General features: G+C 41.3%; 1 protein-coding gene across 2 annotated transcripts in view; it reads right to left on the bottom strand.

Annotated features, from left to right (window-relative positions):
* ERI1 (exoribonuclease 1) overlaps positions 1 to 23632 on the bottom strand; it is a 154196-nt gene that overhangs the window by 55867 nt on the left and 74697 nt on the right. For both annotated transcript variants that reach the window (XM_069236876.1, XM_069236875.1), the window contains one exon: positions 1012 to 1228. In XM_069236876.1, coding sequence (XP_069092977.1) covers positions 1012 to 1228 — 217 coding nt within the window. The remainder of the gene's footprint in view (positions 1 to 1011; positions 1229 to 23632) is intronic.

Genomic DNA, 23632 nt, shown 5'->3' on the forward strand with positions numbered 1-23632 from the left:
TAGTGCCACTGAGTTTTAACAGTGGTGCTGTCCTCCCCTCCATTTTGCACATTCCCATGACTCTTAGCCAGGAAGGGGCAAACAACATCCAATGCCGTACAAATCAAATGGACTCACCAATGTTGCAGAGGATCAGTGACCAAAAGAGCCAAGGAGGGGTGGCCCATCCCAGCTTTTTCCAGGCAAAGACTGGCCTGCCTTGGCCTGGTTTTCGTTAGGGTACATGCCAGGGTTGTCCCGCATTGCAAGTCGCGCTTAAATGCATTTTGGCCGTTCTCACCCTTCAAAGGTGCAATGCAGTGGGGGGGGGGGGGGGGGGGGGCATAGTCCCACGCCGGCAACTGTGGCAGAAAACAAAGTTACAGATGTGAACAAGAACCACTTTCACAAGGGCCTTCGCTGCAGGTCACGCTTTAAAGCGGGTTCAGGCGGCTGCCCCCCCCAAGGCACAATGTAGCTATGGGACATAGTCCCACCCCACCAACTGTGGCAGAAAAAGTTCCAGAAGCAGGCCGGAACTGCACTCATAGGGACCTATTTATTGGCTCTTTGTCAAATCTTCAAGCAGCACAAGTGGATGTAAGGCAAACTCTTACATATCCAATACTCCAGATTTGTTCTGTTGGGATCATGTGCGCCATTATAGAGAGTAAAACACCTCAGTGTGACACTGATCTGGTGTTCTGGGCATAATGATTGATCACAGTAGCAAAGAAAGTATAATAGTGGCTTGCCAATACTCAATGGGGATTGGCGAACTACAGTTTCAACACTGATTTTGGTTTTCATTTGACAGTACATATGTACATTTTAGAGGTTTTACTGCTGCAATTTTAACAGCAAAGAAAGATAATCAAGGGCCATGGTGAGCCCGAAGCTATACAAACAACTTAATGGAAAGCACATTTGCACTTTACACAAAGGAAAACTTGACTTCCTTTGTAATGCAAATACAAAAATCAACACATTTCTGGACCCAAAGCATGAATATTAATAAATTGGTTAACATACTATTTCAAGGGTGCGCGTGTTCAACAAGACAATGGGAAATTCTATTATTTCATGTATGTAGTCAAGTGGGTTGCCCTCTTCACAAGTTGCTTCAAAGTCAATGACGCAGATGTAATCATAGTAGGTGTCCCCACTACTGGAGTCTAGGTTTAGATGATTCAGCTTCTGCTTCTTGCAATAGTTCTTTAGCCGCTTTCTAAGAACATCCTTTACTCCCCTGGAAGGAACACAAAGAGAAAAGCACCTCAAGTCAGGTTCAATAAATAGTATGTGCAACTTTCACATAATGACAGCATAAAATACATTATATGATAGAACAATTTAAAACATACATCGACATACAAATCACACAAACAATAACAAACCTCTGCGCTCAGAATTCAAGTGCACCATCAAAGATTTGTAACTAGACATGTCTAGTGCCAATGAGCAGTTATTACTCAATGCATCATGCCAAGCTGCAGCACATGCCAAACATAAAAGCAATCACCCTTTGTATCATATCAGGAGGTATATGACAATACAGGTTATTAGCAGCAGAGTACCACAAACTATATCACTTACTGAGAAAGACTTGTGCAACAATGTCATTGTTATAGTCAACTACAGAAAAGTAGCACACTGAAACGTAGATTTAGGTGATTTGTTTTTTAAATCTCTTAAATGAGAAGCGGCATCCTAACTTTTAAAAATGATGTAGCTAGAACTACAATTAGCACTGCTGCATCACAACGGACACCCACTAAAATCTCATATGTTAACAACAAGCAGGGTAATTATGCTGTAAAGAAATCCACACGGATGAAATGTGAAAGAAGCTTTAATCATGAAAATGGAACATCAGCAATGAGAGCAACTGCAAGCACAGCTTGCTTCTTCCGTTTCTCCAGGCAACTGTTACCAAGATTTTATGGCAAGACAGGAGGCTAGTCTGATCAGCCTTCTTTCATCCTCAACACAAGCTGTATTTCCTGGCCCTTTACATTACAGAGCCTTACTACAACTGAAGGAAGCTGGATTAGCAAAAGGATTATGGTATAGGGACACAATAAGAATGACTATGGAAGCAAAGGGGGAGATGAAAAGGTGGATGGAAAATGTGGATGCGTAGGATGCTCAAGCAATATTTGATACTTAAACAGATTTTAGTTTGGAAACAGATGCCAGCATGTCAGGATAGGGAGTGATGTGCTCAGGACAGGAGACTGGTGGAGCTTGGAATCTGTTAGAAAAGGAACATATCAATTGTTCAGAAATGAAAGCAAGGCTGGTCGCCCCATGCAGTTTCAACCACCAACTACAAGGGGCCTCAGTATTGCTGAAATAGACAATGTAACTGCAGTGACATATCAACAAATTAGGGGAAGCTGGTTAAAGAATTTAGCATACTTAGCGAATGAAATGTAGGATTTTTGCTTACAGCACAAAATTGGACTGAAAGCAGAGTATTTACCTGGGGTACACAATGTAATAGAAGATTGGAATTTGAGACATCTGACAGATTTCAGCGACTGGAAGCTGAATGAGGAGTATTTCAAGAAGATTCAGGATTATATGGGCCCAAAAGGGGTAGATCTGTTTACTTTGAGGTTAGCCTTTGAGCTGGGACATTATATTAGCTGGAGACGAGATCCATGTGTGATTCCAATGGACACTTTCATGCAGGATTGTACAGGGATGACAGTGTATGCCTTTCCACCGATTTCAATGATTCAGGGGGTGTAATTAAAGTGCAGGAAAAAAACGTTAAATAGTGTTAGGGACACCTTTTTGGAAAACACAGGCTTGGTTTCAGGCTGAAGATGGTTTTAGAGATTATTTGATCAGGTCATGAAGGGGTCTGTTAAGATGAGTGGAAGAAGGGGAGCTTCCGTCAGGAGAGTTGAGTTTGCTCAACCTTCTAGTTTGGAAGATTACAAGTAATCAGGAAGATTCAGAGCACTTTTGGAAACAGCTCCAGAATTACTCAAGGAATTTTGGGCCCCTGGAACCAAGAAAAGATACAGAAGTGCATATGGAGTATGGTTACACTGGTGCTTGGGAAGGAATTTGGATCCTTTGAAAGCTGATGAGGCAGAAGTTGCAATTTCTTTAGCATAGTTATTTGACAAAAGATTAAATTAATTACAGAACAGTCTCAAGTTTCAAGTTTATTGATGGTTCAAAATAGAGCATTTCATCATTAAATTACATATAAAAAACAATAAAAATCTAAAAAAGGAAAAAGTTGGTATAAAATATGTTAATGCGTTTTACATTTTAAAAACACAGCATTATTAAACTCCACCTGGGGAGTTGGGTAGGAGCTTCTGCCTTATTGAGCAGGCTATATACAAAAAATGTTGACACTGCTACTACCACTATCACTGACGTGTCACTCTTACAGATTCTTTAAGCTAAACCCCTAGCTGCTAAGCTAAGAGTTCAGCACAGAGGCACTAGCCACCTGCTTCTGGCTTTAGCATTTGGGGACAGAAGAACAGCAGATGGTCATCTGTTTCCATGGCGTTTTTACACTAAAAGCAACAATGTGACCCTGTTGTGAGCCCCCCCATGTAGCATTAAAAGCAGATACTGAGCAAGCGTGAGCTGGATGTAGGAAATCTAAACTCCTCATCCTTACTTATAGATTTGTGGAGCAGGAAGACACTTGTTTGACTGCCTGTAGTGTTTCAGAGGTCCCTGCTAATGGCAAATTTCTCATACACCAGTTTTGTTTTCTAGTTTAATGTCACCTGGCTGAAGAGACCGTGGTTGGTCTCAAAATTTTCCTAAGCCCAGGTCTGATAATACCTTTTTCATGGATCCCAGCCATTTATTTTTACTGCCAAATTCATTCTTAAAAGATATGCAAACCCTTCACTAAAGTGGCATAATTCGTTGATGCCCCAGATGCATATTCCATATAGCAAGGGCCTTACACAGCCAACACTGTAGTCTCATAGATCCATTGATCCAAGCTCATCAGTACGAGTGGTGTTCCCCTCCCAAAACCAGTAAGGGCTCTAAGGGAGTTTTATTCTCCCACTCTCACAGAATCGACATTGGAATACCCCCAAAGTTCCATACCATAGAGAGCTGCCCCCAAACACACTTGTGCCTTATAAATTTCCACTTCTGGCAGCATAGGGGTCCAAATCAACCTTTTTAGACAATTTACGTATTGCCCCTGCTCTATTCTTTACCTTAATAGCACTTTTTACAATCTGTGGTTCCCAGGTCGCAGTTTCAGCTAATCTAATGCCTAAGAAGTCGAACTCCTGCCCTCTTTCTATAACACCCCTTGTCCTTCCTCTCCTGGTCTAAGTCATGAATTTTGTTTTAGAGGTGTTAATTTCAAAGCTGTACTCTATACAAAACTGACAAACTATCAGTCAGGTTTTGGAGGCCCCTCCTAGTTTTGGATAATGACAGCGTATCATCTGCAAAAAGTAGCGCCAAGATGTTATCTCCTGACAAGAAGGGAGAGTCAATAACGCAATTCTGGAGATTTCCGACAGAGTTGTTGATATATAGGAGGAAGAGCACTGGAGCAAGGACACATCCTTGTCGCACACCTTGGGTGACTGGAATGGACTCAGTTAGTTCCCCACTCGTACTACACCAAACTCTGGCAAAATTCCCCTTGTGAAGTAGGATGATTATGTGCAGTAGATGAGGGGGGGGGGGACCCCCATCTTTTGGCACATGCCTCAAAACTTCCTACTAAGCACTTAGGGCCACATGTACGCAGCTTTTTGTTGGTCGCAAACTGGCCGATTCACAGAATCGTCCTGTTTGCGACCAGAAAAAAGCAGTTCCCTATGTAAAAAACAAAATCACTATTTTGCAAGTCGGTATGCAGTTACTGACTCGCAAAACAGAGTTTGTGACTCACAAATAGGAAGCGACGTCCCGAGCGCGTCCCTTCCTAATTGTGACTCACAGGGGGATGTATGTTTGATTGTTTTGTGACCGTTAATGCAGTCATAAAACAATCGCAGTTAGCACCAATTTGAAATTGGTGTTAACCCATTCGCAAACGGGAAAAGGTCCCAAAGGGACCCCTTCCCCTTTGTGAATGGGGAAGCAAAACATTTTCAGATCAGGCAGTGGTCCCACTGAAAAAATTAAACTGAAAAGGTTTCATTTTTATTTTAAAATACATCCCGGTTTCCTTTAAGGAAAAGGGGCTGCATTTAAAAAAAAAAAAAAAAAAAAGATTTAAAAAGCAGGCACAGATATGGTGGTCTGCTGACCCTAGCAGGCCACCATTCCTGTGAGTTCGGTAATTCCCGAATGAGTTGCAAATTGCGAGGTGCCTCAAATATTAATGAGGCAGGTCCCTTGCAACCTGTCTGGGAAAATCACTGTTGTACATTTTGTTTTGCAACTCACAATTTGCGATTTGCAAATAAATCACAAAACAAATGGTCGTACATATGATCCCAAGTTAAATGCGTCACGAAGATAGACAAATGCCACAAAGAGTTCACCCTTGGTCAGGTCCACCAGCCTCCATTTAACAAGGAGGTAATGAAGGTTTGGTCAACAGCATAGACTTGTGCCTAAAGCCTTCCTTTAGGTTTGAGACAACGTTGTTCTCTTAACACCAATCTAAAAACGGTTTCAAATCTGTTCGCAAAAAACCTTTTGCAAGTTGTATGTAAGGCTAATTCAGCGGTAGTTAGAGAGGACACTGGGTTTCCCGTTTTTGAAGACTGGCACAATCCCATCACACTACCAGGACAGACAGACGGTCTTCTCTTTTATCACTTCATTAGAGACAACATTTATGTAGGGTACCCTAACAGCTAGATCAGATTTGAGAAGGTCAGCTGGGATCATATGAAGCCCCAGTGCCTTCCCTTGACCAAAGAAGGCTACTGCACATGCAGTTTTCTCCAGGGAAAAAATTAACAGGAGACTGGGATTCCGTTGACAGCTGACATTCCTAGGGGCATCCACTTTTTCTATTTTTAGAAAAGTTTAATATAAATTTCCATGGTGGTCTCAATGTGTTGAATACAAAAAGTGGATGACCCAGTCACATGGCACAATTCAAGACTCTACCACTTTACCTGTTCTCCTGTTACCTAAACTAAACAACGATCAGAACTTCTTCTGGTCGTTGGTTACTGTGACCTTTAGAAGATCCTGATAGATATAATTTTCCCAATTTGCTTTGGAATCCTTTAGGGTGGCTCGGTAGATTGCCCTATTTTTATCGGATCTCCTGAAAAACTCCCTGCTAGAACAGGAGTTTCTGGTTGGCTAGGGTAGGCACCTCAACCAGGCGGAAACAACTACTCTAGTCAAGGCAAAGGAGCTACAAACCCAAGATACCCCTGATCACCCCTTGGCTTGGCACGAGTAGTCAGGCATATCCCAGAGGCAATGTGTAAAGCATTTGCAAAACACACAAAACCAAGTGGCACAATAAGTACACCACAAAGAAAACCCCACAAGAAATTATATAAAAATAAACTGTATTGCATAAAACATCATTAAACCAATCACAACATAAACCAGTAACCCCCTGCTAAGTAAGCAGTTGTCAGATCATCCTCATTAGGAATGCACATACCATGAACCATCCTCGTATTGCATTCGTTAAGTAAACCATTACCCACCCGCCCACTGTATACAGGCAGATCCTGCAAATATGCAGGCCACCCCAACATGGCCGCTGGACACATAAGTCAGGTCTGGAAGAAATTACTGTGGGAATTCTGAGGGTGAAAAGGAACACATCGATAATCTGCAGGTTCCATGGTAATCACCACCAATGCTCGCTACATGCTGACCATTGCACACCTTTTTGTGAGTTAGTCAGTGGATCTCTGTCCACCACATGAGGTATTATCACCTTAAATATTTCGGCTGTCCACGTCCATGCAGTGCAGCCACTGACACTCAGCCCCAATGGCAGAGACGGAATGAGCCCTCCTGCTCAATCACCTCAAGCGGCAAACACCCAGAAGGGCAGATTCCCATGGGGAGACCTTGCTCGGTCTTGCCCGCCATCAGGGGCTCCTCCTGTGAGCCACAAGCAGTCCTCACCTTCTGGGCCAGCGGCAAAGCTGCTTTTTGCTGCTCCACTTCTCCTCGTTAGTCGGGCTGCCCACGCAGACACCACAGCCCTACCTCCCTTGCTTTTCGGTAATGGGCCCTCGGTCCGATCTCTTGGGCCGCAGCGGTGAAGGCACCAAAGTAGGTGCCTGCTTGGGGTCCGGGGGCACCCACAGAGGCATGGTTCGTACGCGCTACAGAAACACTGGTCAACAACCGCCCGCTCTCCTTCCTCATTTTGACGTCTCCTCACCAGCAAGGGACGGGACCACACAGGGTCTCTGGCTCTCCACGCGCTTTCGTTCAGGGCAAAGAGAAGAGAAAGTGCTCGCACGTGCTTAATGTGCAGCAGGTCAGGAGGAAGGATAGCATTCCAGGAAAGAGTACAGTGCGCATCTCGCACTAGCAAGTAGAAGGCATGGGGGGAAGGGGGCAGGCCACCCAGCCCATGGAGAAATGAGGGAGCATGATGCTGCAGGGCACAGGCCAGCACAAAGGAGTCCTGGGCACAAAGTGACACTCCTTCTGGTGATGTAGCAGGTCACAGATCAGCACATCAGCAGGGCATCCGGTGTCCAGGCCATAGAGTGTCTGAAAACATGGGGAACAACCCCTATACTCATTTTGTCTTTGATCTTGGGGGGCACTTCAAAGAACCTATAGAAGTGCACCCCCCTCCAATCCCTGGTTCCAGACATCAGTAGGGGGTAAACGAGCCCTTTGTGTGAGGGCAGGACACAACCTATACCAATGAACTGCGCCCATCTCTCCCTCTCCCAGACAGGAAGACCATTCAGTATGCAAATGTAATCCTGTTACATTTCCATCCTCCCCTCGTAATGGCTGTCGGAAAGTAATCACAAAGCCCAGCTGTCTCCCTACTCCAGACGGGGATTGGAGTCAGGCTCCAAAGCACAAGAGTCATAAGCACAGAGGAATGCCCACTTTCTAAAAGTGGCATTTCTACAATGGTAATAAAAAATCCACTTACACCAATAAGCAACCTTTCACACTACCATTCCAAACATACCAAACATTGCCACGCTGCACCTCATAGATCAGAAAAGACAACTTAGACATATGCAAGGGCATTCCTAATACAAACCCATGAGAGAAGCTGCACGCACAGCAGTGAGAATCCAAATAGGCTGTTTGTCACTACCAAGACATGCCACACAATAAGGCTCATGTCCTACCTTTTACCTATACAGTGCCCTGCCCATACGGCTACCCAAGGCCTACCTTAGGGGTAGCCTATTTATAGAAAAAGGGGAGTTACAGGCCTGGTAAGTAGATTTAGATGCCAGGCCACTGTGACAGTAAACTGCTCACACAGGTCCTGCAGTGGCAAGCCTGAGACAAGTTTGAAAGACTACTTCTGTTGGTGGCATAAGATGCGCTGCAGGCCCACTTGTAGCATTTAATTTACAGGCCCTGGGTAGAAGGGATACCACTGTACGAGGACTTGCAGGTAAATTAAATGTGCCAATCAGGTGTAAGCCAACCATACCAAGTATAGAAGGGAGAGCACATGCACTTTAGCACTGATCAGCAGTGATAAAGTGCCCAGAGTCCTAATGCCAACAAAACGAGGTCAGATAACCAGGAGGAGGAAGGCAAAAGTTTGGCGATGATCCTGCAAAAAGGGCCAGGTCTAACCCTCTCTTTCTTAGTGCGGCAATGCCTACTGAACCATCTCTTTGGGTCGATAGATTTAGTTGGGGTAAAACTGGAATAAAGATAAAGAAGACTACACTGGCAAGGTAAAAGTAAGTTTAATCACAACGACTGGGAGGCCAGTCACCTCCCTAGAGCTGAAAAGATCCTCTCAAATGATTGCTTAGAAGCAGCCTTTTAGATAGTCACAAAAATGCTGACTTCACATAACTTAAAAACAAATACTAAATCACAGAATAAAAAGTTAATAATATACTTTTACATGAACACATCACCTGCATCCTTAAGCTCATGACCTCTTCTCTAGGTTCACCTTATCATCATCCTAACAGAGTTTTTATAATCATTAACCTTCCTTCCCCAAGTGTGTATGTGTTTATTGCTCTGTCCCCAAGACTTTTTATCTGACTCTCTATACTCTTGACTAAAGTTACATTTGACCAATATTTTTTAAGTCACGTAACTATGGACAATGAGAATGAAATACGTATCTGTGTGCTATGATCATAAACTCTTCAAGGCTTGTTAAACATGTTTTCCCATGTAACTGAAACCTGCTGGATTTATATTCAACTTTCTGGTGAACTGCCACCCACTTCGTGACTTCATAGCCCTGACCTGTACTGTTCTTTAATTATGTATATACTTCTACAATGCTCTCTACAGAAGTCTGTGGTGGTATTTCCTCACATTTTATTCTTTCCTTAACAATGTACATCACCCAAAGCTTCCTTGATATAGATATTCCTTAGCTTTTTTAAGACTACAGTGTGCTCTGTCAGAATGAATGCATATTGCATGCTTGCATATTTTCCATGTGGGTGACAAGGTCTCTGTATAGGTCCATAACTACCTAGGGCGAGGAGCTCACGGTTCCCCACTTGACATTCCTCCTATTATTTGTTACCTCTAAAGTGAACCAACAACCATCTACCTCAGTGGTGGGAGGCAGACTCTCTGGTTGCTTCAAATTTAGTATAAGGGGATTGTGGTCATTCACGGCTCGCTCTACACTGACATATCTCCTGATCTGCTCCATAATCTCACATTCAGAAGGATATAATAAATGGTGCTGTAGTGCGACCCTCTGCTAAATGCGGGACCACATAATCTGTTTAAGGGTGGCCAGTGACTGCAGGCACACAGCCCATGGGACAAAGTGAGTTCCACCACTTGGAGGGCTGCCATAGATAATGTTCTTCTTATTGGGACTGTAATATCCGGAATCCTCCATATCAAGTCCTCCATGAAGGACAAATCTTGGGCTAGAGAACTAGGTTTGAAAGAGAGATTGAAGTTCCTGGCCACAAGGATGTGGCGTGATTGGGAATGAACCACCAAAATTCCCTCCAGAATTTGTAGGATTTGAGACTCCTGCTTGTGACTACCACTCCTGTTATATACATTAATTACCAGAATTGGTTTTGGTTCCAACCCAAAGAAAATAAGCCATTTGACCTGTTTCAAGTGTAGAGATGGAGTACAATAAGGTGGTCTGTACAAAAATAAGCAGCCTATAAACAGAGGGGCACCCAGCAGCAGATGTAATAGAGGGCACACTATAGCTCTTATACCCTGCCGGTGGACCTAATCAACTGCCCAGGTTTCTTGAAATAGACAGATATAATGGCCTTCAATAAACCTGCCCCAATCAACTCAGCTAGTTTTCCTTTAATGCCTGAAATATTCCAGCACAGCCGGGCTATCTGTGAAAGTGGGCAACTAGCTGGCAGGACAGTATTGCCTACCTCTATATGAGCGCATTCTAATATTTCTGTTACTGGTAATTCTCTGCTCAAGCTATGATTAGTCTTGCAAGTTAGAACAGTTGGGTTTTATAAACATGATGGTACAGTTTGCACACTGCCCTCTATTGATAGTGGCTTATTCTCTGTGTGCGCAGTGGGATTCACTTTAGTAAAAAGTCAATCAACCTGGGCAAGGGGCGGGGGGGGGGGGAATTCCTCCCCTCCTATAACCACAGTGATGTATTCTCTGGGACTGGGATAAAAAGCTACATCCATCCCTCAAATGGCGATAAAAAAAAAAACAACGGGAGATGAGAGATATTGGAACTTGGCACTTCCCACGGCAAGCGATTGGCTAAGAAGCTGTGAACAATATTGCTTGAAATTTACATCAAAGCAATCACCAGCGAGAGATTTGGTCAAGGGCCCAACCCAGCCCACCTTCCTAACGAACAAAATGTGGTGGGCATCCGAGTAGGTCATGCCAGGATGATAGCAGATCCAATGTAAAAGCTTGTTCTGCAGTTCAGAGAAAGACTCCTCTACTTCCTTTGTAAGGTGGTGCACATTTGATAGCACAATCACATATGGGGTGACATCCAGTGGAAAAAAAAAAAAAATATATATATATATATATATATATATATATATATATATATATATATATATATATATATATATATATATATATATATTTGGACCCAGATACCTTGCCCTCGCCTGTGCAGATCTGCACCCCTCCCTTACCAACACAGTCCCCCCCCGCCGCTGAGCTCAAAGGTTGTGACTTCTTTTCTCACTGCACACACATACAGTGAGTTTGATACTGGATGCATTAGAGTCTGAGTTGTTGCCAAGTCACCAAAAGTAGACACTGACAGGGAAAGACTATCCTTAGAGGTTTGGGGCGTGATACAATGTTCAATCACCTGGCATTTCACTGCTGGATCCATTCTCAGGAGGAATAATGTTTCCTGAATCAGCAGACTTTCCCAGTGCAGCCTTGGGAAGATCCAGGTTGACATTTTTCACAGATTTCACTCTGTTGAACATTAGCATTATCCATGTTGAGCCCCTCATGACATATCACTAGTGGTAACACGCTCATCATCAAGGTCAACAGAACTTTTGTTACTATTAGAAACATCTTTCAAAGTCACACCACCATCACAACAATCCTCATACATGTCCTTAGCCCCAATAGAACTCTACTTATACACATCACAGTCACTGTTCAAAACAGCAATCCTCGTGAGATTCCACAGCTTCCCAACACTCAACTGAACAGCATTGCTCAAACCTTTTGTCACTTTCAAAGGTTCCAAGAACAAACTCGCGCCTTTCCTTAAATGTCACTTTAACGTTTAACCACACGCTTTCCTTAATTACAGACCCCTTCTTACAAGTGGGTATCAGTAACCTTTCTTCTCACCTTCTCAAAAGAAATATCAGTATTAGTGAATTCCACTAACATTCAGGATAACTTTTAGTTCTTGCCCCACTTCCTCTCATGACCTCAAAAGGAGACACCACCAAAGCATTTTTATAGATATAGTCCTGTACATCCATACTGCTTTTAAACATTTTCCACCCAACCCTAATTGTCTTAATTGCCAATTGCACCACATTTGTTATCACTCTGTGCTCAATCATGACATTGCCACTGGGATTATAGAGTGACGTGGTGTCATGGAGTTCCTATTAAGGTAATAAGACAGCATGTTTAGGGTGGTTGTGCCACCGAGTGTGGGAGACTGAGTCATCCCAAACCACTTTGGAAACTGTTGGCTTAGCTCCTTTCTAGCCTGAAAGTGCCTCGTCCAACCCTAGAAAGAAAGAGGTGATTTGTGGCAACCTAAACCGGACACTCTGACTCTTCATGGAAGTTGTGGAATCATACCCCATTCGCTCCGTGACACTCATACCAAGGCAGGACACAAGATGCAAACTGGATTTCAAAGCATTCATTGAAGCAATTAAATCCTACTATAAGCATGGGCTGCGATAAAGCAGAGGAAAAATAGTATGGTAATCATCATTACAACAAGTGTAAAGGTAAACAACCCAACCATTTTGTAAAATTCTAGAAAGTCAAGAGACTTGACCATCTGCCTGTCACAATCTAAGGGCGTTACTCCGACTCCATATCTGAATAGGAGGGCAAGGGTCTGCCTGTTATCTGGAAGGCAATCCTCTCGGGAAGCTGGAAGAGTCAGCATCAGGATCAGCAAAACTGTCTGTGGTAGGGTGGGCGTACCAGAACGGCCATGCCTGGAATGCCCTCTGCCTCCCTTTGGCCTACATGTTCTTTGTATAATAATCCATAAAGGCTTCTAAGAACAGGCCTAAAGCACTGATGTGTCTAGAAAATATGGACCGACTCCTGAACTCCTGGAGTGGCAATACAAGTTTGCCTATTACGTACTGTACATGACAGCCTTGAGCAAGGCACAGAGCGCACGTTATACATATGTCAAATAAAATGTGCAGAGCGTAAAAGATTAAAATATAAAAACAACAAATGAAAAGCTGGCTATGCTAAAAAATATGAAATGAATAAAATGCATATAAATGTAAAAGGCACAGGCTGAAGGCCTGATGCTTAAATAAGGGTGTCCAGCCTAGGTGCTAAAGGAACCTACAAACTGTGGTACAGTGCAATTCAGAATTTTCCAAAATCATTTTTGCCTTACCAGAAGTAAACTGAACTCCTTTATCACCGATGATTCTATCTACCTTATCCATCTTAAAAACACATTATTCAAACCAATCATATATTTCAACTGAAAACCAATGGGTCCCATAATGTCAAAAGCAACTGTTTTTCAGGCCTTCTTTGGAACAATAGGTTCACCCATACAAGGCCTCAATAGCCTCAAAGATTTGTCAGAATTTGCACAAGCTACACAGTACCTTAACATTCTTTAAACAAACATAATAAAAACTAGCTACCAATACCACCTCCTCTCTCCGTTTAGTCTTCACAAAACTACCATGGCCTTCATGACAAGTTGAGTAAATTCTATAAGATTTTCACTGTTTCCACTAAAAACATTAGAGAATGTTATGTTCAGCATGGCGTTACCCACGTTTTTACTATTATCCACAATCATGACAGGTTCTGAGCTATTTCTTAAATCTAATATGGAGAACCTGAATCTGCATAGATTTGCACATGTACATCCCAGTGCATATTAAACACATAGGTTTTTCCCATTACCTTCACCATCTTTAATATTTAAAACAAAGACTATTTGAAATCAAATATATTAACTTTAGATGCCTCACTGATGCAAAGTTCCTCATCACTACAACCATCTTCTTCAACACACTTTGCAGGACAGGATTTAGTGTAAGACAGGTGTGACTTACTGTCCTAACAATACATCTAAGCCCTTTCTTAACTTGTTCTCTACCTTCAGGTTTGGTCTTCTGAAAGTTACCCAACTCTTTATTTTTTACTTTTCCTCATGAAACGGACGCTTTATACATTCCACTTTTACTGCTTTAGCTGTATGACTGGATGATTCTGCCTTTCTTACTATTGCAAAAAAAATAAAAAATTTAAGTTAGCATCTTCATTGACCCACAACCTTTCTTGCATTGCAGAATCTCTGGCATGCATGACAACCTGGTCCATAATTAACTCTTACTGCAAACCTCCAAATTTGCAATTGCGAGCCAACTTCTTAAATGAGCCATCATATTCAGCAATAGTTTCATTACCTGCTTGTTTCCTGTGAAAAACATTACTTCTACTAATACCAATACAAACATTAGGCACACAATAACTATACAAATCCACAATAGCTTTCTCAAATACATTAACATCACCCCCACCAGCATAATTGACCATACGTTCTTACACTGTTAGTCCTTCAGGTCCCACTGAGTACAAACAAAATATTTTTTTCTTTTGTGGAATCATTTTACACTCCTCATCAATAGTGGCTAAGTAATTTAGGAAATACGATTTCCATTCTGTTCATTTCATGCACAGGCTACCTCCAACATGCCAAAACGCTTGAAGGGCAGACAATAACATATTCTGCAAACTCATGCTGAGGTAAATATATATAGTGACATTGGAAGTGTCAGTGTCCCTTCTTCAGCCACCAAGTATGAAAAAGGAGACATTGGTAGTGTAATAGAGAACAAGGTGAGTATGTGACTCTTATAATGAATAAAACTCATCTTGAGATGAACTAGAAAAGGTGTCAGTGATGCAAAAAGGAAAGATTTACATGATTTAGAAATAAAAAGAATCTGTCCGATTTTCTATATTCCGTCTTATGACAACACTTCTAAACGTTTGAACCTAACCTACAGCAACTAGAGTCAGGTAACGGTGAAACCAGTTGTACCTAGATGAGGTATTAACATCTAACCTCCTCAAGGACAACAGATATAAATATGTTCATAGAGAAGAAATACTACCCCTGAAGGGAGTAAAACCCTTCAAAAAAGAAAGGCATATTGAATGCAAATACAAAAGCGCAGAATAACTCCTCAAGAGTCAATAATATTAAATATTCTATGCAAGAGACTGAACAGAATCTACAGAGAGATATGTCTCAATGAACACCCATGATAAACCGACATAGGCCAGGCAAAGAAAAGAAACATATGCAAAAAACATGTCAACAGCATACAAATGTCTACACCAAAGTTTAGAAAATACGTCAAACTGTGATGGCTATCTAATATAAAACCTTTAAGACCAAAACAAGGAAAGTCTTAAAATCCCAAAGATGATACCTTCTGGCTTCTAAAGTATCCAATCTACCAAAAGTAGAAATACTGATACTACCATATAATAGGTAAAAGTAGAACATACACCACAATTAGTGTAGATCCAAAGTTACCGTATTTGACAGTACAAGAAGGACTTAGTAAACAGACACCCTTAGTGCTGTAGAATCCTTATAATGAAACCTCTTTAAACAGAGATTAAACAATATACTGACACACCCAACGAGCTGTTACTATTATACAGTATGTTCCCCAAAAGGGATACTAGTATAAATCCATAATCTCACAAGTTAGAAAATTAACTCTCTGCAGAAGATGCAACTATGTACCCCTAATGAAAGTGCAATAGCCCACAAGTTAAGAAATCCAGACTGTGCACATACATATGAATGCTCACTGGTATACAAGCAAATACTCCACTTAGAGTACATACCATGAAGGTAACAACTCGTAAGCCCAAGCTTTTCTTCAGAGTAAAGTAAACTATATCATCTTTATATCAGGTGTATTAAAAAAAGATAACCCTCTAAGGGGCTGTTATTGACAAAGTTGAAGCGAAAAGCCATCACTTTACATAAAAGTAATGACAATAATGAAAATAGCCTTGAAACATCAGGGATGTAAAGCACCAGGGGGTTCCAGGGAACTATACCCCAATAATCTTTTTGGCAGTTTAATAAAAAATAACACCCATCGTTGAATGGTACTCATTTTATTGGCTTTGGGAGGATGAAAAGACGAGTGAACTCAACAGAATTCGAAAAAGGGAGAACTGTGCAAACACTGCAGCAGATACATTAGCCCCCTGAGCCATCAGACAGTCATTAAATCCAGGCCACCAGAATGTGTGTGTCAACTTGCACAAATGTATACATAGAAGACCAGTTCTGAATGCGCTCCACTGGCTCCAAGTAGATGCACAATTCAAGTTTAAGGATGTATGCAAACATATCAGTCCTACTGGGTAAAATGGCCAACAAAAGTGCAGAACACCGGGGACACCGCTGGGAGCCTAATGGGAACCTATGCTTATGATCTCCACAGATGATTAATGAACAAGCCATCAAACAGATAAATCACTGGTGCAGAAACTAGACTGTGTAGTGGTCTACGTTATGGAATGCACTCAGGCATAACGAAAAGGGAAGACGTTAAATACGCACGCTTCAACAAAAACCTTAAACTGAACTGTTTCCATTTACCTGCAATTGACTTCTCTGCGAAAGGGGAACACAGACAAAGAATACTGGATGAGAACCTTCTTTTATCCACTTGGACTCTAGCTTCTTTTGGCTTACAATATACAAATTATGAAACAGCATTCAACACTCTAAAGTAACTAAATGTGACGAAGAAAATACTATAAACATCCCAGGCAAAAACCTGAACATCAGGATAAGGAGGAAACGGGACGGGAAGCAAAGGACAGCAGTGCTGCTAGAGAACCTGTGAAGAAAACAGTTCTACTCCCACCCTCATTTATTCAGCCAGAGCCAACATTATTTTTGAAAACCTTTTTCCAGGAGGATGTTTGGGCCACGATCTTGACATGTCTCTGTATACTGATGCCATCTTGAATTAGTCTGGTATACATGTGCAGTGTCTGTACCTATTAATGACAGACAATTGTGGTATTCCAGTATCGTTTAGCCATTATCCAAGCCCATGAGCTTTTCAACAGACCACGGCCGACGAGTTCCTTCTAGGATATAGAAGGCATTTATGCATTTGTAATGGCTCATAATCAGAACAGAAATAGCCAACTGGAAAAGCTAAAACAGACCATAGAGCTATATGAATAATGCTTCAGTTTCCTAAAGCAAACCACCTGCGATGCTTTTCTCCTGAGGAAACTAGTGGAATACCTGTTGTATATCGAACTCTATTTTAATTTCTTACTGAGCCATACGCTTCTTTGAGTTCAGTTTATAATACCTACTATCTTCTATTACTTGGTGACTGAATTAATGGTAATCAATATCAGTTTTTTGTTTGTTTTTAAAGGTACTCAACTACTAATAGAATCATGTTTTTTTACCAAGGGTATCTTTCTACAGATAAAGAAAACTGGTTATCCGTGTAGGGGGTATTGAGGGCCAACTAGAGCAATAAAAACAATATATTTTTAATGTGCACTCCCTTAATCAGAATATGTACAGGTATTTTCATTAGAATCACATCTGCTTAAAGATCATTCGAGCAACATAGGATTTGTGAGAAGACAGCATGCTTCTTTAAAAAGAATGACAACAATTCCTGTATTCAAGTGGAGTCTGGGATTGAGTGGTTTGGACTGTTCTTCACTACTGCAATATCAAAGGATAGCATTGTACAAATGCACATGAAACTTGAGGACTACACAGTTCTTCACAATGGGAAAAATGGGAGTGGAACATTCAGGAGTCGAGGCAGGGCCAGACTGGAAACCAAAAAACAGATTGGAATAAATGTTTAAATCATCCCCGCTCTCTTCCTCCTCTCGTTCTAGCGCCCCCGTCTCTTTTCCCTTTGTCTTTCTCCTGACGGCCCCTTGTGCCTGCCGTAATTACCTGTGGAAGCTGAAGAAAAATAAAGTGGCGACAGCAGCATGCCCCCTCCCCCCCCCCCCCCCCCCCCCAACATCCCTCCCTTCCCCAACAATGACATCCAAAGGCTATATGCCACCAGGGAAATGCCTGGTAGGAAAAGGAAAAAAAGACAGTCTGGCCCTAGCTACAGGATTTAATCTGTTGGGCTTGCAGTATGATTACTAAGTTATATTGCCTTAATGCTTGCAATTCACTTATGGGAAGTATGCCCTTTTCAAAATGATATTCCTCCCTTAGCTGCTGTAACAACATTTTATACATGCCTAAAGTATTATCATACCAACTGCATTTGTGCACGTTGACAAGCATTTTAAACACACCACCATTTTCTATTTCAATGTTGTACACTGCACATATTGCCTGGCTGTTCTAGTAAAAGTTGCTTCACTTTGAAGTTGGCACACACATTTGAGAAGCCACAGTTTTAGTGAAGTTAGCTTTCTCCCATACCCTACCGTATCTTATTCCTAACGTCTTCTCCCATTCTTTCCACAAGAAGAGCTAGGTACCTTCTCTTTAGATGCTGCCTTGAGTTTCAGTTTAATTACATGTTCTATCTTCCACTTGCTCCATTACAGAACATTTTTAAAAGGTGGTCAAAAGTGAAGCAAATTGTATCCAATGGCACTCTGGCTTCTGAATTAACCCTTAGAATATTTGTGTTGCTTGATATACTTTTACATTAAACATTTGTTAGACTTATGTGGGCTTCCCTAAGTGCTAGATTTGTTTCAGAGAACCTGGTGCATTGTGTGCCGGCAAGTAGGTTTACAAAGAAATCAAAGTAGTCAAGCACTCGACTCCACACAACGATCATGAGCACCAAGAAAACTGAGAGATTTCTCAAGAGAAGCTGGGGCAGAGCATGGCACAGCATTGGACCTGGTAATTTTCCTGGACAGTGTAAGCATGTGTAACTAAATTTGGGTGAAGTTCGATCACGTTTATTTGTTGCATTGTGTTACAAGTCAGTCCATGAATCCAAGACTTGTTTGATAAAGTCTTTATTGTACAACATCCATGACAGTGCAAGCTGCTGAGTCGCTGCTTCCTTCCCCTCCCAACCATCCCTCAAGAATCCTCGGTCATCTCTATTCTAGTCTCTGACATCACTGGATCCAATGATGTCAGAGACCAGCCAAGTCCACAACACATCTCCCTCCTATAGAAATAGTAATAGCTTAACTTAACCATACCTTAATAACATTACAAACACAATAACATAAAGAATACAAAGGTTCATTGGCAAAATGCAGCTACAGCTAATACAAGTGAAAAATAAAAATGAAATGACCATAAGTAATCAATATGTGATCAACATGTAATCACAAAGTGTTTAATCTGTCATAGCTTCTTTAACGTGTAAAGTCCTCTAGGTACTTGGGAGTTGTTCTATTCCTTACACTCCTTTTAATCCTCTCACCAGAATCTGGATTAGATCCACAAAGAATTCCCTCCTTATATAGTCCTTCAGTCACTGGTCTATCATTCATACATTTGGCTAAATGCGACAAGCTCCACACATCACCCCCTTCAGCAACATTTCTTCTCACTTGCACAATTTTTCTCGGTCCCATAAACTTGGACGCTCCCTTTTTTGACCAAAAAGGTTTTTTAACATACACCATGTCACCTTCGTGCCACAACCTTTGATGAGCACCGTGTTTAGTATCAAATCCTTCCTTATATTTTGCCTGATTAGCAATAACTCTGTGTTGGATGGTACCTTTGCAGTCAGGTGAATCCCCAAACCCCTTATCAGCTAATAACCACAAGGGATTAAGTTTAGAACCAGCCAATCTACCCTTCAATATCCTAAAGGCGGACATACCCGTAACAGCACTAGGAGCATTCCTGTGAGCCCATAATTTCTCCCTGAGAACAGTTTTTGAAGGAATGCTATTGTCCATGGCAGTCTGTGCACTGGCTACTACCAATTGGTTCATTTTTTCAACCAACCCATTGGCTTGAGGGGAATATAAAGCTGTACGAAAGTGAGAGATGGCCAAATTGTTGGGAAAATTCTTCATTTCCAGTGAAGTAAATTGAACTCCATTATCAGTGATTATTACTTTCGGAATACCTTCACATGCAAAAACATCAGTTAAGAACTCTATCACCACTTCAGTGGTGATAGCACTTACACAGCTAGCAGTGACCCATTTGGACATATAGTCAACTAACACAATTACAAATCTCTCATTGTGAGGTAGGTTTTCAAACGGTCCCACAAGATCTAAACCTAGTTTGTACCATGGCTCATCAGGAACACGATCCGGGGATAAAGGAGCAGTTCTTACATTTTTGGATTTATCACTCCTTGCACAATACATACAATCCTTTACAATTGCCTCAACCTGTCTGTCCAACCCTGGCCACCAATAGCATTCTCTGACACTAGTCTTGGTTAAGTTCCTGCCCAAATATCCCTCATGGGCTAAACTGATCAATCTCTCATACAACCCAACTGGAGGAACCAACCTATCACCTCTGCACAGATCCTTTCCAACAATACTCAATTCATCCTTGACATTCCAAAATGCTTTAACACCATCTGGACAGTTGCGTAAATCAGGCCAACCCTTCACAACATATTCTGAAACGAGTGCGCGAACTGTGTCCCGTTCACATTCCGACTCCCATCCCTCTTTATCAATAGCTGGCTCCTTGACCCACAAAATTGGAATCTGATCATTTGTAGTATTGTCCGTAAAAGGTAACCTAGAAAGGAAATCTGCAGGAATGTTTTCCTTTCCTGGGAAATATTCCACATGGAAATTATATTCCATTAGGTCTTCCACCCAACGCTTGATACAAGGAGTCATATTCTCTATATTGCGGCACAAAAACATTTGCACCAAAGGCCTATGATCACTTCTAATTACAAACGGTAACCCCCAAAGGTAGTTTTTAAAATGGTTAACAGCCTAATTGCATGCCAAAGCTTCCTGCTCTATTACTGAGTAGCATGTTTCTGCCTCTCTAAGAGAACGAGAGGCAAAGCCGCTGCTCTCTCTTCACCATCAAACAAATGTAAGAGGACTGCACCCAAATCCTTTAGGCTGGCATCTGTGGACAACAAAGTTTTCCTTTGGGTATCAAAATGGCCCAGTGTAGGCATCTCTCCAATTCTGGATTTAACAATGTTAAAAGCCTCTTCACACTCGGGAGACCACACAAAATCCACACCCTTCTTCAGCATGGCTCTTAAAGGTTGAACTACACTCGCAAAAATTCTAATACATTTCGAGTAGTATTCCGCTAGACCAAGGAATGAGCCCACTTGATCTCTGTCAGAAGGAGTGGGAATTGATATGATAGACTTAGCCAGCGTCAATTTAGGCTTAATACCATCGCCAGAAATGGTGTGCCCCAGATAAGAAACTATGCCAACCTTGAATTTATACTTTTCCTTCTTTAAAGTTAACCCTTTTTCTTTTAGTCTTCTCAAAACTGCTCTGAGAGCAACATCATGCTCCTCTTCATCCTCACCATATATTAGCATATCGTCTTGAATGAATAAGACAGAACTCAAACCCTTAAGCACTTCTTTCATCACTCTTTGAAAACACGCAGCAGCCGACGCTAAAACAAACGGCATTCTAATAAACCGGAAAGCTCCCAAAGGCGTAACAAAAGAAGTTAAGTGTCTTGAGTCTTCATGAAGTAAAACTTGATGGTAGGCTGCCGAAAGATCTAACACACTAAATACTTTGGCCTGCGAAAGCATGGGTAAAGTTTCATTAATGCTTGGTAAAGGTTGGCAATCTACCTATATGCACTGGTTGAGATCTCTCAAGTCCACACACATCCTAATTTTAGAACCATTGTCCTTGGGAACCAAAACAATGGGGGCCAACCATTCTGAGGTTTCAATTTCCTCTAAAATACCCAGACTTAGCAACCTATTAAGCTCATCCCGCAATGGAGACAACATCAAATGAGGCACCTTCCTCACTTTGTGTACCACTGGTTTGGCCGAAGCTTTTAGAATGATTTTATTCTTGAAACCAACCAACAACCCCAATTTGTCACTGAACACAGCAGGAAATTAATTTACAATCAAAGCATCATTCTCTATATGAGATATGGAAAGAACTTGTCCAGGGGAATTTGGGTTGAGAATAATGCCCAGATCTTTTTGATGTCTCCACCCCAACAAGTTGTCTCCTGGTATGGCCACATAACTTTTCCCTAATGTTTCACACCCTTTCAATTTGATTGTCATCAAAGAATAGCCAAATAAATCAATCTTCTGTCCCCCATAACCTATGGGGTTAATGTCAGGGGGAAGAAGTTCCATGTGGTCATTACCAAACATTGCCTCCCAGTTTTTATCCCCTATTAAGGTAAAAGGAGATCCTGAATCCGCAAGGACAGGAACAACTTTACCATCAATCTCTACATCACATTTTGGCATAACTAACTTGGTGTCACTATTTATAGAAGGATTTTTAATATTAGGACACTTCACATTTAAGATCAACTGTTGACTTGACACCGTTTCATCTATTACATTAATCTTCTGATTCTTGCAAACGTTTGCTAAATGTCCTTTCTTTCCACAATTTCTGCAGTTGACATTCCTAGCAAAACATTTTGAATTGTTCTCTAAATGTCCAGGGCAGCCACATTTGTAACATCTAAGTTTGAGATCCATGGCCATTTCATTGCCCCCTTTCAAATGACATGCCGCTGATTTCTGTATATTGTTCCTTTCCTGTAAACCTTCTTAAGCTGAAATTCTAGCTACTGCTGAATTAACTAAGGATTCAGCTAAACAGTTCAGGTGTTCTTCATTTCCTGAACCCAGAAAGTAGCATGCTCTAAACTTTCCACAATAGCAACGGCTTCTTCCAGAGAGGGATTGTTTGCTAATAACTTTTCTTGTACTCTTGGATTATTGGTACATCTTACCAGTTGATCTCTGATAAGAGAGTCAGTTAAACCAGCAAATTCACAAGTCTGAGCTAATGTCTTAAGAGAAGCAATGTAATTTCCCACTCTCATTTTTAGCTTGTGCCCTCATGAAAAATGTATGTCTTTCCATGACTATATTTATTCGGGTATCAAAATGTTTCTTCAACATCATAACTGACATGTCATATACATCTCTGGGGTCACCATCTGCAGTGCCATTCGTAATTGAATCAAGGCTGTCATAGATATTACTTCCTTCAATACCTAAATTATGCAGAAGAATTCCTTGTTTTCTTGCTGGCGAAAATTTTTCTCCACCAATGCCAATCAAGTAAGATTCAAAAAGGTTAATCGACTTTTTCCATGGTAGAACGGGTTCCCCACGTTCAGATAAAAATTGCGGTGGTTGAGACAAACTAAGAGTAGCCATTTGAGACATAGTGTAAAAAAAAAATATATAATAATAATAATAATAATAATAATAATATGCACCAGGAAAATAAAATTAATAATGAATAAATACAGTGAAATACTCAAAATCGTCTAAATGTTTAAGTCATAAAACAGTTATGTTAATCATATATTGACTTTCGAACCATTCAGTAAAATATATATAAGAGTAAAGTGTACACAAAGTATATGTGAATGTGTTCTGAACAGAAGACAAAAGTTAGCAGTCTAGCCACTTGACTTGTAGAACACGGGAGATTTGGCATCTGTGTCAATCTCGTGGTGTTTCGTGTGAAAATCAGTACTTGAAGAGGAGAGACTCGTGCTGTGTTGCGTTGTTCTCAGTCTCCTCAGCACTGAGTCTTGAAACCCCGCTAAGAAGCCTCTGGCACACCTCACATGAAGACAAGGAGCGCACTCTGCAATGTATTTTCT

This window comes from Pleurodeles waltl, chromosome 1_2, assembly GCF_031143425.1.
Source record: "Pleurodeles waltl isolate 20211129_DDA chromosome 1_2, aPleWal1.hap1.20221129, whole genome shotgun sequence".
In the NCBI taxonomy this organism is placed as follows: Eukaryota; Metazoa; Chordata; class Amphibia; order Caudata; family Salamandridae; genus Pleurodeles; species Pleurodeles waltl.